At 47.2% G+C, this 15,719-nt stretch overlaps 1 protein-coding gene across 3 annotated transcripts in view; it reads left to right on the top strand.

Moving 5' to 3' along the window:
* LOC138521948 (uncharacterized) overlaps positions 1 to 15,719 on the top strand; it is a 334,921-nt gene that overhangs the window by 225,339 nt on the left and 93,863 nt on the right. For all 3 annotated transcript variants that reach the window (XM_069635121.1, XM_069635122.1, XM_069635124.1), the window contains exon 6: positions 11,166 to 11,448. In XM_069635121.1, the coding sequence (XP_069491222.1) occupies positions 11,166 to 11,448 (283 nt within the window). The remainder of the gene's footprint in view (positions 1 to 11,165; positions 11,449 to 15,719) is intronic.

Below are 15,719 nucleotides of genomic sequence, written 5' to 3'. Positions count from 1 at the left end.
ACTTGGGCCAGGCTGTGCAGAAGATTCGCAGAACAGCTCCATACTAATCTAAGATGTTACAGCTTCAGGGCTCGCCAAATCTACTATCCCAGTAAATAGCAAATACAAGTTTCACTGTGTATGCTTGAAAGCATAGCACCAAATAGGTAGTGTGCTTATGGCGTCATGTACCATTTTAACAAAAGGCAGTGGTTAATATTTTCACAAGGAAAAAACTGTGGAGAGTACTTAGTTAGACAGCCACTCTCTTACTGTGCCCCTTAGGGGGTTACTGTTAAATTCAGTGAAAGCATAACTATTTTGATGGTTTTTCTTATTCTGTTGGGACTAATATTGTCCTTCAAAGTAAACAATGGCCCTCATTACGACCCTTGCGGAAATCAACCGACCGGACCGCCATAGCGTAAATAGCGTTTCCGCCATTGCACGATGGAGCAAAGTGCGGCTCATTCCGACCCATCGGGCACGAGCACCACGCCATGGCGGAAGTGCAAAGTCCGCGATGGCGGAAATGACCCCAAAACGGCCCACACCGCCGCCGTACGGCGCCCTAGGTGCAATACCGCCACCCATCTTAGCGGACACCGCAGTGAGCGCCAACCGGAAAGTACGGTGACCGTAAATATACGGAAACGGAAGTAAAAGCATGGTCCCGGAACGGGAAACATCACGCCGTACACCTATAAAACCACAAAATCCACACAACCATAAAAAATACTACCCTGAGACACATCCCAACCCGTCATCCACCCTAGTGAAAACAAGAAAAATGGGAAAAGTAGCGAAGAAAGCGTGCGACCGCAAGCGGCAGGTCCACTTCTCCCGTGAGGAACTCACGGTGCTCACGGAGACCCTCCAGGAGAATGCTGCCGTCGTCTTCTCCACGCAAATGACCAGGACGGCACTTGCGAACAAGAAGGCCATATGGGCCCTGGTGGCACAGCGTGTAAGTGCGGTGGGGACCGCACCCCGCAACCCACAGCAATGCAGAAAGCGATGGGACGACCTGCGGATACGCGTCCGTAGCATACTGTCTGCCAACCGCAACATTGCCATAGCTACCGGGGGAGGATCGGAATCACCCATCAAGTTGACCCCCTGGGAAGAAATCTGTGCCTCCACCATTGGAATGGAGAGCATAGAGGGAGTCGGAGGGATGGAGAAAGGAGTGCAGACATCCGAAGATTCAGGTAGGTGGCCCAAATAAAACAATGCCAAAACCACAATGTCCAATCATGTGAAGTACCACGTGCCCACATAGTGCAACAGGAACACATGTCCAGGAGAACGTCCACATACATAGGCCTGATAGCACACTTTAAAACTCACATCAAATACATAAATAATTAAAAATCCTAAAAACACCCTCTACACGTGCAGCAGGCACACCCTAACTGCAGGCTGCCAAACAACTGCACCCTCACTCCACACACAAATGAAACCACCTCTAAGGCCCCGACCCAAATCACCCTCAGGTACCACCCCAATGCATGTGATACATTGCCATTCCAATTCCCACAGACCCATTAATAACGCTCGCCCTCCTTTACTCCACCACAGGGTCCGATCCAAACGACGAGCTCCAGGACACCCCTACCAGCACACCTGCAAAGAGGGCCAAGACCAACGGCCAAAGACCCTCCACCTCAGCTGCACGGATCAAGACACGGCAGCAGCACAAATCAAGTGACAGCACACAGGAGGGAACTCCAACAGGCACCCCAGCAGCCAGCATGCCCACAACACCACCACCACAGGTCCCCCCAATGGATGCCACAGTAGGCACTGCTTCTGGTGGCAGCAGCACCATAGGTGATACTGCATTAATGGCAGCATGCTCCGACACAGAAAACGGGGATGTCGAAGTTAGATCCATCCATGACCTGTCTCAATCCCCCTGTCTGTTCCATCCCGTACACCATGAGGATACCACGCAGGGGCACCCACAAGACGACGACTGGCCATCCCCCACAAGCCCTGTGGCAAGGCAACATGAGGTGATCAGCCCCTCTGTGACACCACCGCAAATGGCCATGGCCCAGCAGAGGCAACAGTCCCTCGACCAGTTAATCGTGCAACAGCAGCAACTGGCCACGCTCCTCAAGGACCATGCCGATGAATGTGGGGGCACTAAGGCAGACATAGAAACATCAACTGAGACACTGAGGGCAGAAATGGAGAGAAGTACAGAGACACTAAGGGCACAAATGGAGAGTAGCACCGAGAGCCTGAGAGTACAAATGGAGAGTAGCACCGAGAGCCTGAGAGTACAAATGGAGAGAAGCACCGAGAGCCTGAGGGGGGAACTGCATGCGACGTCCAAAGACGTATGTGCCGAACTTGCCGCAGTGCGCCGTGTGCTCACTGAGCTCTCACAAACCCTTAGGGACATGCATGGACGTGAGCAGGCAGAGACATCATCCGTTGCAAGTTCCGTCCAGGGCAGCCCCCAACGTAGATCTGGGAGGAACCTGCGCTCCACAGGCAGGGGTGCCCCTGATACCCGCAGAGGGGGCTTGCAATAGCGACAGCCCACTGACAATGAGCATCTTTGGACACTGGTGTTCGGGGGGGAGGTAGGAGGGTGGAGGGGGTGTGTTGGGCTCACTTGGGTGGCGGGTCGATAGGGTGTTTAACATGATATCACATATGCCATAAACAATGCACGATCATGCAATGAGATGTGTGGACATTGATCTTTGTGTACGAGGCCATTATTGGCGTACAGTCCATATTGTGCATGTCCCAGACACACACAGTGCCACGAGTCCCGTGTCCATGTATCAGCCACCAGGCGTGAGTGCTAGAAGCATGCATCTATGAGATGCTGACGAATGTCACGGCCCTCCTGTGCCTCGCAGACTCCTTGAGGTGCTGCCACATCCCCACCCTCATCATGACCATCATCAGGTGCTTGCAGTTCTGCGTCAGGGGGCATGGGCACATTTCTATGTACGCACATGTTGTGGAGCATGACACATGCCATGACCATCTTTGCAACCTTCACATGGCGGTACAGGAGTGCCCCGCCAGACCTGCTGAGGCAGCGGAAACGAGTCTTCAGTAGGCCGAATGCCTGTTCTATGACTACACGGGTACGTGAGTGGGCATGGTTGTAGTCCTCCTCATGCTGGTCCCGTGGGTTCCCGACTGGTGTGAGGAGCCATCTCTTCAGTGGATACCCGGCATCACCTGTATGTGGACAGGAAAGGAATATTGAGGAATGCCATTGCTACGTACGCACCCCCCCCCCTTCCTGCCAGGTCATTGCCGCATCACATACCCCACATCATCATGCATGAAATGAGACTCACCGAGTAGCCAGGATCTGTTCCCTGCGTGTCGCTCCATGTAGCGTGGTATAGTAGAGTTCCTCAAGACCATAGAATCATGGGTTGATCCAGGGAATCTGGCACAACAATGTGTAATGATCCTGTTGGAGTCACACACCATTTGTACATTCAGGGAATGAAATTGTTTTCGGTTGCGGTACTGGGCCTCCATGGCATGTGGGACGACCAATTCCACATGGGTGCAGTCGATGGCACCAATGCAACCCGGTATGCCGGCAAGTGCATGGAATCCCACTTTTGTGTTCGTAATTTCCTGCTCCGAGCGTGGTAGAGAGATGTAGTCGTCTGCGTGCTTCAGGAGGGCATCGAGCACTTGCAATAGTGTCCGTGAGAACAGTGGCTGTGATATGCCATGCAACTGTCCGACTGTGTGCTGGTAGGTGCCTGTGGCCAGGAAGTGTAGTACAGACACCACCTTCAGTAGGGGTGGGATGGCGGTTGGGCTATCTATCATGCTGACAAGGTCAGCCTGTGTCATGTCCACAATGGCGGTTATGGTGTCCCGGTCCAAACGGTAGAGGGTGTGGATCTGCTCATCAGTGAGGTTGAACGGATGTGCTCGGAGGCGTGGGATTGCGGGCTGCCTGCGTGGTGGTAGTGGCTGTGCTGGCGGCCCTTGCTGGCCCTGCCTTGCCCTCCTCCTCCTCCTGCGTCTCCGCCGTGCGGCCGGTAGTAGTTGGTGTTTGTCTTCTTCTTGAAGTTGGAGTACTTGCAGTGCTATCAGGTCCCCCAGGGCCAACATGGCTAGTCCTGCCGGTAGCATTTCGGAGTGGGTGTGGTTGTGGGAGGAGACTGGGTGTGCAATTTATGTGTTTTCAGGCTGTATGGCCTCCACCTGTGGTGATTCATTCCACCTGTGCAAGCTGCACTCCCCTTTGGGCGAGCACGTCCCGCACACAACGCTGCAATTCGACGAATGGCATCTTGCTATTGCAATCATGTATTTGTACCCGATGGCAGTGTAACATTGGTTGATATGTTCATTCGGCTATGGTCCCATTGTTTCACATACAATCTTTGCAGTCGCGAACAGACTTGTGAAGGGTCAGTGGAACGTAGTACTCGAGTAACGGTGGACCCTCATGCAACACTGTACCGAGCTTCACCGACGGGCGGGGCGTTCCATTTGTGAGTGAAGGCAGTTGCCATTTTCACACACAGCCGCACTAGATGGATTAATTTGTGGTTTCAAGCGGCCACAGATGCCTTTTCGACGTGATGTTGCAAATGAGGAATTCGAAGGGCGGCACTTTCGGTTTTCAGCTAGCGGCGAGGAGATGCCCACAGGTCTGACTGCAAATATAACGTTCTATTGTTCAATGTCCTTGGGACAGGGGCCATGGCGAGGATGCAATGATTGATATGAATAGTATGGGATGCGCAATAGCGACGTGGGCGATGAGGCCGGACGTTCCCAAATACATGTTACTTCACAACACTGGAATAACGGGCTGGGGCACGGTGGATTTTGCAGGCTGCATAACGCACAGACTCAATGGAAATTTCACATGTTATGTGAGTATGGAAACAGGCGTTTTCATTACGGGATGAGGGAATGATGTATGGATGCATGGACAGATGATTTGATACAGAGTTTGCCATGTACAGGGCTTCTTGGAATCTATCCGCCTCCCCTGCGCTATGTGATGCAGGGCTGCCATAGTGGGGCCATCGTCTATCTGGCCTTGTTGAGCCCTCCCTGTCTCGACGCGCCTTCAGACACTTGTGTCTATGCACGTTACCAATCCCATCTGATGGATTCTGTTTTAACAGACGCATGCACAGGTACACTCGTTTGTGATGGTGTTTTCACCTCGATATAGATAGTTATGATTCGCAAGTGGTTTTTGGGTGGTGATGATCCTTTGGAGTGGGCTAGCATGCATATGGCTGTGGATTTGGTGTGATCATTGAAGTGAGTAATTCAGATGTAGTTCTGATGGCCATACTATTCTTTTTCATTTCATTTGGTTGACAGGTATCTCCTCCCCTTTTGCCACTGCCATCTGTATGCCACTCCTGCAGATGGATTTTACTCCCGACACCTGCTGCTTCGTGTTAATCAGTGGAGCAGCATTACGATTTTATGGGACGATCGCCAATGGGCCACATGCCCTTACGCAGTACTAGTGGCTAGGAGCAACATTTCGGCCTTTCAGCTGGACTAGTGCCTCCCTATTGGGACGGCCCTGCGGTTCTAGGCGCTTCCATGTTGCCTTTTCGTACGGGAATGTAGCCCCTGTGTACCATGAAGGAACAGGGCGTCACACAAGAAGTAGCTGGTCATTTATTGCGGATGCAGCCCACGATAATGAAATATATTTTGGAGTTCATGGCCTAATGGCTGTATGGGCTTGGTGAATTTGTTGTGCATTAAATTTCTATTCTGATATGAACCGTGTAGCGTTCTTCTTTGCGAGTGATGTGGCATATTCCTATTTGGGGAGCGATGTATTGTGAGGAGATCTGCATTGGGTTCCAGCTTCGGAGTATAGTTGCGTGGTACTGTGCTGGGCGCGTTTGCCTACGGAGCCCAGTGAGGTCAGGGATAAGGGCTGCCATTATGACTGTTTTGATGATGTCATGCTCAGGGACGGGGGATTAGCTTTTGTGTAACAGATGCCGGTCAGCCAGTTGGATTGGTGGAATGATGTGATTATCGGAATATTGCTGGTCACAGGTGCCTGTGTTTGCGTGCGTTTCTTGGTGGGAGACTGAGGTCATGTCCATTTGTATAGCTTCTGTATTCGTGCCATCTGTGCCCTGCAGCTCCCATTGGGCACTCTTGAGATTCATTTGTTCGTTGGCAGGCATGGATGACTTGTACATTTCACTGGTTGCATTGTGTGACTTCATTGCACCTACGGGGGGTTGTACAATGTGGACAGGGAGCGGTGTACAAGCACTCAGTAGGGCCGTTTACGGTTGATTCGCGATGCCGTACTTCTCACCATGGCGGAATGGTACTTTCCGCTGTGCTTGATGGCGTTAGGTGCATGTCCGCTAGGGTCGGAATTCGCGTACCGTTGCGCCATGGTGGTAATTACGGTTTGGCATGGCGCGCGCGCGCGTGCTTGGTGCAGTTAGCGTTGGCGTTCACTACGGTGTCGCTAATGGCATCGTACTTTGCGGTGACGGGTCATTATCGCACCGAGCGCTATTCGATGGCGGTATTGCATTTCCGCCATCGTTTTTCGATTTCCGCCAGGGTCGTAATGAGGCCCAATGAGTCGTTGATAGCAAACAAACGAATGTGTATTTTAATGTAGGTAGAAGAGTAGACTCGAATAGACCTCTGTGTATTGAAGGCTCATTTGCCATTGCATTTCGTAGCCTATGGCTCCTTTGTCAGGGCTAAGCTTTATTAGTAATTCTAACAAGTTTCAAGTAAATGAAGTACAATAGCAATCATATCAAACATTCATGGAAACAAACAAAGGCAGTATGCAATAACCGCAGATGCAATTATAGCAATATAGAATGTAGTCAGCATCATGTACATACCCCATTTTCAGTGCACAGTAATGTCAAGGTGAAAAAGGAAGAGAAGAGAAATGAACACAGCAATGATGTCATTGCGCACAGCTATTAATCAAAAATGCCATTGGTGAAAGTATAAATGGGTACCTTAATATCTTGACCAACTGATCACTGAATAAATTCTACTGCATACGGTAGAATTATATAATTCCAACTATCTAAAAAAGATTATATAATTTGTGCGCATACGTTTCCAAAACAAGGAAATAAAGTAGAGAACAGCGTGGTTCGTGTAGTGAACAAATGCTGCTTACCCGTGTGATCTCTGACCACACGTCCCTTACGGGTCCCGCTAAGGGACCAGGGCGCTAATAACGGGCTTGCAAGTCACAAGCCCGTTATTAGCGCCCTCCCCATTCCCATTGAGCCCTATGGGGGCTCAAATGGGAATGGGGAATGGTTTGTTCAATGGGGACTTACCAGACCCACCAGGGTCGGACTGCACCGGGAAGTCCCCATTGAACAACACCGGTGCCGGACCGTTATTGGAGGCAGTCATGGCGCAAATAGCGCCATGACTACCACCAATCTCGGAATGAGGCCCAATGGTGGACCTCAGAATATTGGCCTATGTCTTTGGGTCCTTGTCTTGAACCCTCTACCTCAGTGAAGAGCCTAGGCATTAAAATCATAGCTTCTGGCTCTAGAGAAGTGCACATTTCTGCAGTCTGTTAAACAGGTTTTGTTAAACTTAGTTTGAAGAAGGTTCTTCCCTTTCTTCCGACTGATTCCAGGTCAAAAATTGTGACCGCGTCCATCAGTCGACTACTGTAATGGGATCTATCTTGGTCAACCAGAAGCTCTACTCCAACGCCTCCAGAGCAGCTAGGCTTTCCCTAAAAGCCCCTAGATTGTCCCACTCTCATGACCTTCTTCGCCACCTTCATTGGCTTCCTGTTAGAAGCTGAGTGAAGTTCAAGATTTTGTGTATTGCCCATCGTGTAATACATTATGCTGGGGATGAATTTCTTTAATCCAGACTTTCACCCTTCCAACCTAAAAGGCCTCTTCTATCAGCCTATCAGTCTTTGCTGGTTGCCCCCGGTTTTTGGCGAGTGTGAGCTGGAGGCAGATCATTCTCTGTGCTTGCTCCATCATTGTGGAATTCTCTTCCTCCTCATATATGGGGCACCCCTGTCTTTTGTTCCTTTTGAAATCAGCTAAAAACTTTTATTTTCTAGACCCTGGCGCAACCTCACTCTCTCTCTTCAGCGCCTTGATGCCACCAGGTCTTTGTTGCCCTCTAAAAATCTGTAAAAAATATATTGTGTCAAGAACAGAGTGGCGCATTTACTCTTGGAAGACAGGGGAGGGCCGTAATTACTGGAAGTTCGGCAAGACCAAGTCCTTGAAACTCAGATACATCATGGGAGAGATAACATGGGCTGTTTTATTTAATTAAGAACAAAGACGATACACTTGTCTTCTCCTTCCATCTACATAAACATGTCATCATGCCGCCAGTTCATGGATAGTGTGACCGCATGTTAACCGATAAGCAAATGTCCTTTTCACCATAGAAGTAATTTAGAGCTTACCAATAATATTCAAGCATGATGAGGTTGTACATTTCTATGAGATGTTTATGGGTGGGACCCTAGCTAGAGAGTTACCCAATCTGTAGGGTGGGACATATAGATATTAGCAATTAGGACCAATGAGAAGTAGAGATAGGTTTTCATAGCACAGTGATTATGATGACATCAGAGTGACTCATCTATATTATTTAAACTATGTTTGCTGTTCAAAACAGAGGAATTTGAGAGAGAGAGCTTTGCCGTTGATCTTGTGTCCTCCCCAGCTTTTGCACACTAGCTGGGTTACCTTGCATTTGGCATATCACAATCCACTCTGTGTTGTCTCTTTATTGGCAAATACCAGGTAGAGGGCTATACTGTTTGGACCTCTGATTTTTAGCATACTGCCCTGGGTGCATAATTTTTGTCTGTTAGTTGTACATGATTTTATTTGTCATCCTGACTTGGATCCATCCTGTTATCACTCTATTGTACATGCTTTTGTTGTTCAGCCTCCTGCCATGGGTTAATTCTGTTATTGGTCTTTTGAACATGCTTTTGTTATTTAGCCTCCTGTCTTTGGTGCATCCTGTTATTAGTCTTATGTGCATATTTTTGGTGTTAGTTATCCTCTCCCAGTAGCATTGTTGTTTTCATTCTGTTATACATATTTTTGTTGCTCAGCATACTGCCCTGGGTGCATCCTTGCTATTGGTTGTTGTTTGGCATCCTTTCCTTTGTGCATTCTGTTATCTGTCTTGTATGCATGCTTTTGTTGTTTGGCATGCTGTCCTGGCTGCATCCTTGATATCTTGTCTGTTGTACATGCTTTTGTTGTTCACCATCCTGACCTAGGTGAATCGGAGTTCCCTGTCTCTTGTTAATGCTTTTGTTGCTCGGCATCTTGTCCTGAATGTATCCTTCCTATCTGCCTGTTGTACATATCGTTGTCTTTCGGCATCGTGCCTCATGTCCAACCTTGTTATCTGTCTGTCGTACATGTTTTTGTTGTTAGTTATCCTGTCCTTAGAGCATCCTATTCATCAGTCTGTTGCGCGTGCTTTTGTTGTTCGGCATACTACCCTGGGTGCATAAATATTATTGTTGCTCAGTATACTGTCCAGGGTGCATCCTTGCTATTGGTTGTTGTTTGGCATCCTGTCCTGTGTGCATTCTGTTATCTATCTTTTATACATGCTTTTGCTGTTTGGCATGCTGTCCTGGCTACATCCTTGATAGCTGTATGTTGTACATGCTTTTGTTGTTCACCCTCCTGACCTGGGTGAATCGTTCTTCACTGTCTCGTGTACATGCTTTTTGTTGTACACCATCCTGACTTGGGTGAATCCTTGTTCTCTGTCAGTTGTACATGCTTTTGTTGTTTGGCATATTGTCCTCAAGGTATCCTTGCCATTAGCCTATTGTACATATCTTTGTCTTTTGGCATCCTGCCGCATGTCCAACCTTGTTATCTGTCTTTTGTACATCTTTGTGTTAGTCGTCCTGTCCTGGATTCATCCTGTCCGGCTGTTGTACGTGCTTTTATTGTTTGAACTACTGTCTTGGGTGCGTCCTTCCTATCAGCCTTTTGTGCGTGATTCTTTTGCTTCTATCTAGTCATGGGTGTATCCTTGTTATGAGCCTGTTGTACATGCTTTTGTTTTTTGGCATCCTGTCCTGTGTGCATTCTGTTATCTGTCTTTTATACATGCTTTTGTTGTTTGGCATGCTGTCCTGGCTACATGCTTGATATCTGTTGGTTGTACATGCTTTTGTTGTTCACCATCCTGACCTGGAGGAATCCTTGTTCTCTGTCTGTTGTACATGCTTTTGTTGTTCACCATCCTGACTTGGGTGAATCCTTGTTCTCTGTCAGTTATGTCAATTTATCCTTGCTATCTGCCTGTTGTTCATATTTATGTCTTTCAGCATCCTGCCTCATGTCCAACCTTGTTATCTGTCTTTTGTACATGTTTGTGTTGTTAGTTGTCCTATCCTGGGTTCATCCTGTCCGTTTGTACATGCTTTTATTGTTTGAAATACTCTCTTGGGTGTGTCCTTCCTATCAGTCTTTTGTGTGTGGTCCTTTTGCTTGTCATCTAGTCCTGGGTGTCCTTGTTATGAGCCTGTTGTACACACTTTTGTTGTTTGGCATGCTGTCCAGGACGCATCCTTGATATCTGTCGGTTGTACATGCTTTTGTTGTTTGCCATCCTGTCCTCAGTACATCCTTTGATCTGTCTTGTGTACATGCGTGTGCTATTAGTCATCCTGTCCTGAGTGCTGCCATGTTATCTGTCAGTTGTACATGGTGTTGTTGTTCGGCATCTTGCTCTGAGTACATTTATGATATCTGTCTATTGTACATGGTTTTGTTTCAGTATGGATTCAGTTGTGTTGCTTTGAGACTTGGGCTCAAGACAAGGATGCCATCTGTAGTTATTAGAGGATATGATGTTATAAACCCCTAACCTTGGGGATTCTGTGGATGTTTTGGAGCTTGTTGCGGGATTGTTTGGTTTCTACCTAATAAGTGTTGTGTTTTCATCTTACAAAATACACCTTTGTGCATGGACCTGCATGGCTGCTTCAGAACGTAATCACACTCCACTAAACTGGTGTTCAATGTAGCCTGCAAGTCTAAAATGGTGAGACACAGTAGACATTGTGTTTTGAATAAGCAATGTTTACGACAAGGTTTTCAACCTCTTTCTGAGAATATTTGTTAATAATACTTTCATGTCTGTCTATACAGTGATCAATGTGGCCCTAGGGGGCATGGCGTCTCAGTCCAGCACTATGAACTACGGAGTCGCCAGCAGAGCCATCGATGGGAACCTGAGAAGTTACTATGATCATGGCTTCTGCACCCACACCAACAGTGAACGTTCTCCCTGGTGGAGGGTGGATTTAAAGGACACGTACCTTGTTGCTTCGGTGGCTGTGACCAACAGAGCGGGCCCCAACAGTGAGAGAATCAACGGAGCCAACATCTACGTCGGGAGTTCCTTGGAGGGGAATGGCATCTTAAACGCCAGGTACTGTCCGGAGTTTCTGCACCATGCAGAAGGCATCACAGGGTGGATAGAAAGGTCAAGGAGGGGGTCACACCTCTTAATGAGCCATTATTCTACAGTATAAGAGATGTCAGGAGTCAAAGGGAGTCATTAGTAAGCTGGATTTTAATAGCAAGCTGTTGTCGTGTGCTTTCTACACACATGCATATATGTGTTGCAATCCTAGGTGGCCAATCAAAGCGTTGGTTATTACTCCACGTATGACATAAGTAGCAAGTTAAATATTGCAGATGCACATCCGGGAAAGGGCCATTGGCCAATCAGCTGGCTGCAACAGCGGGAGAGTGTATATATTCTCTGCCTGCTGTTCCAGCCACCCGAGGCCCTTCCCGGGTGGCACCATTTTTTTTTTTTATCTGTGGCGGCCACCGGGAGCCTCTCCATGTTGCCTCCCCACATTAGCAAATCTCATTAGCGAATCTCTTTAGGGTGAAAAAAACATTTGCACCCCGGATGAACCCTTTGGTGTGAATGGCTTTCAACCCCATGGCAGGAGAAGGGGGCAGACATGGCCGGTAACAAACCCACAGCCCTCATGCAGGCCTTGCTTCGCTCAGGCCTACCATGGCTCGGGCTGGCGAGCTGTTACTGGCCATGTCCGCCCTACGCCTAGAGGACGAAAGCCATAATATAAACAACACAGTGTGTTCCGGGAGTGACAGTCTATTTAAAAAACAAAATAGTCCTTGTCGAGACATCATTCGGCTAGAAATCTATAGTAAGTCATGCCCTCTTGCACACCAATGAAGATTTAAACTACATGTAGTGCACACAAACTGTGACTTTAAAGATATGTTTGGGTCATGGATTTAAGAGAAATCTATTTTCGAAAAGAAAGAGGTATGAGACGGTTGGTCCTCTTTTTCATTCTGTTCTTTTGTGATGTTCTGATGTGAGAGGTCTTTTGAAATGTTTTTTGATAGTGTTTAATCCTCCCTAATCCATATTCCGTGGTCAAAACCATTTTTCATGGAATTCTCAGAGTAAAACTGAAGACCTCATTACATTCCCTGTGGAAAAGGCAACTCGCCATTTGTATCAGGTAAATCTGCCACATTAGAATTTCAGTTCATCCCCATTTACAGGAAGTCCCAAAGGACGTGTTTGGGGATTGGAGGAATCGCCGCTGGTGGTATCCATTGTAGTGGTCATTCCGCCAGTTTCTGGATGTAATATCTGCATGCAAGTGCTGGAGTTATTTTCTCCTAATGGGAGTCCAGCCTTTCAGCTGGACTAGAAAACTAGGCGGTAAATTCCATTATTGCCTGTTTTTCCAGGTCCACCAAACTCGTAATGAGGGACAGGTCTTTTAATGTTGTTGATATGGGATCTCCCTCCATCTGGATACTGTACGTTGCTATCATCAGAGGACCTGAGGCGCATGGATGTAAGCACAATATGGCATTGCAGAAAATGCAAACATGCCCACTGTTAGCAGAAGGATCATTGTGGGTTAACACCATTTGTCAAGCCTCTACAATATAAATGATTTCAGGAGGCAAAGAGCACTGTTTTCTAAGTCTCCAAAGAGGTATCCGAGGTATAAAAGCAATGTATAAAATGTTTACACTTTGTTTCAGACCTCAGATACCCGTCTGGGGCATTTACGTTCTTTTTGATGACAGAGCAGGGGCATGAAATTGAAATGCCATTTCTGTCTGCCCCTATTCCTCACCAGCTAAAACTGAACGCCATTACGCTAGCATAATATTTTCAGGCTGTCGTAAATGCATTAGATTACTATGGAATCCACCTGCTTTTTACACCTGCTCAAAGCAGTTGGATTCCATAAGCGTCCATTTTAAATGTTGTAAGTGCAAAAGCAAGGCGTGAAGGGGATTTCAACTGTCTTTAGACCTTTTTGAAATTTTTTAATGGTAATGTAATGTAAAGTGGTCATATATAGCTCTCCTATGCCAATAATGTTGGCCTCGCTGTGCATGGCTCTGTAAGATACGAGTGCAGGGTGTGTTAGTTGGGTAGCTGGAAGGCAGGTGCAGAATCCTTCGGTGTTCATGGATGCAGGTCAGAAGTACCCGTTACATGTGTGTTGATGTGAAAATCTTTACGTTGTTTGTGGTTGGTACCGACTGAGCAGGTTAACCATATGGGCCCCCCTCGGATTGTGGAGTGCAAAAAGTGACAGCATGGTTGTTGATAGAAAGTGGATAGGGTCTAAATCTGTTAAATATGGTGATGTTGGGTGCACGTAAATGCAATCCTAACAAGTCCCCCTGTGTATTTGTACACACTTCTATAAAACGGTCTTCAAAGAGAGCCGGGCATCAGCGGGAGAAACTTTGACAGCAGAATGCTAGCTTTTCTGCGTGCATGCAGTTGTGTATACTACATGGCCAATCAACATTTTGGATATCAGTGAAAAAGGCATTAGCTGTAAGTTCAATATTGGAGGATATACCCATAGGACTGTATTGCCTCAAGATTGGGCTCATAAAACTTTGAGATAACTCTGTCCTCATGAAGAAACAGTTGCTATGTTATTCCATGAGAATGCATTTCCCAATAAACCAGCACCCCGAAGCAACATGTTCGTTTGAGGCACATTATGAATAACTGATGTTAAAAAACGAAAAAGAAGCAACATAAAATACGTTCAAACCAAGAATTCCCCAGCAACGCCAGTAAACCTGTGTTAACATTTCTAGTCATTTTTTACTGCAATGTTTTGGTCATGGATGTTTTTGCCAAGGTTTTTCTCTGGGGTGATGGGCCCAGATCATTCAGCTAACCCATCCTGTAAACATCCACTATTGAACTGTCTGCAACCTGGTCTTTTACCCTTGTTGAATGCATAAACACTAATTATGTAATTCACTGAGCGAGAAACTAGCCAGTACACACCAGCCAATGCAGCCCCAGAGATGGTCCCTACTACAAGAGGTACCTCTAGAGAATCAAAGAGTATAAGTTTCTTTCCGTATCTCCAGTTTCCATACTATCCTTGAGCTCTAGTTATGGGTAATTTGGCAGAGCTTCTCGCCTTCACCAGAAGAGCAGGGACATCCCAGCAGAAAGGTATTGGGCTCCTAAGCTTGTGCACTTTTTAAAATACCTACAGGAAATCTGTCGGCATGCAAGTCGCAGGGAGATATGACTGTCATAGCCATGCTTCCCAACAGCCAATACCTCTCCACCTATGTGTAAAATGGATAGTAAAAAGTCACCATGTTGGGGGAAACAAAAAATACTCATGTTTGAGTCCGTCACTCTACAGCCTGCATACCTTCGCCTGTCCATCATTTGCTGGTTCAGTACCTTTTGTACAGCCATGCGTACCCCAATGGTTGCCAGTACAACTCCATGTTCGTCCTGTAACATTTCTCGAAAAATAAGCAGAATTTCCTGCTCAGACAAGTTTTTAATCTCCAGACATTACAACCTGCATTTGCTGATGTCCTAGACATCTATCTATCTCTTTGTCACGTAGAGGTCCTACACTATATAGACTCTTCATTTGTTTTTATTTTTACATTTTTAAAGCGCTCACACAGCCTGCGGGCATTGAGGCGCTGTTACAGGAATTGTTTCTGTTTATTTAGTTGCATAATTGTTTTTGTCTTAGTTGCGTATTTATAATGCGCTTAAACACCCAGAGGTTTCTAAGCAGGGACCCGGGGATCGAACCTGTGTTGCTTCGTGTCGTCTTGATCCCAAGGGGCGCACGTTGCCACTGAGCTAACCTCCCGGGATTGATATAATCCCCACCGCGCTTATCTCTGATTTGCTGCAGCACAAGGCTTTCTCATTACTGCATAGCCCGCTGACACTTGCTTCTAGTTGTTAATATTTACCTGTCATATGTATCTAATGCTTACATAAAGTTTACACATTTCCTCATGTATTGAGGAAATGTTTTAGCATTTCAAAAACGTATTACACACCAAGTGCCCAATTCATAGAATCCAGCGCAGAAGTAGCGCAAGCGCTGCACGCGGAGTAGGAGCGTGCGCCAAGCGTGCGGCAGCCGTGGTGGAAACCAGCAATTGCGCGACATGCACATTCATGGATTTTCCGAGACATCAGTAGCCATGTGTCATGATCTCTGCTTCCAAAAGGTCAGGGTTTTCCCAACTCCCTTGGAAGCAGATCCATAACCCAGGTTCCGAGTGCCAACCAGTCCCAATTGGGACCTTTTGGACCCAGTCCTGGCGCCAGTGGCCCCAGGCTCATAAATATGCCCAGTCCCAGCGCTGGAAGCGCCGGGCTCATAA

The sequence above is a fragment of the Ambystoma mexicanum genome, chromosome 13 (assembly GCF_040938575.1).
Source record: "Ambystoma mexicanum isolate Mex_15411 chromosome 13, UKY_AmexF1_1, whole genome shotgun sequence".
Lineage (NCBI taxonomy): Eukaryota > Metazoa > Chordata > Amphibia > Caudata > Ambystomatidae > Ambystoma > Ambystoma mexicanum.
The sequence above is the reverse complement of the archived record's forward strand: the minus strand, read 5'-3'. Positions and strand labels throughout refer to the sequence as shown.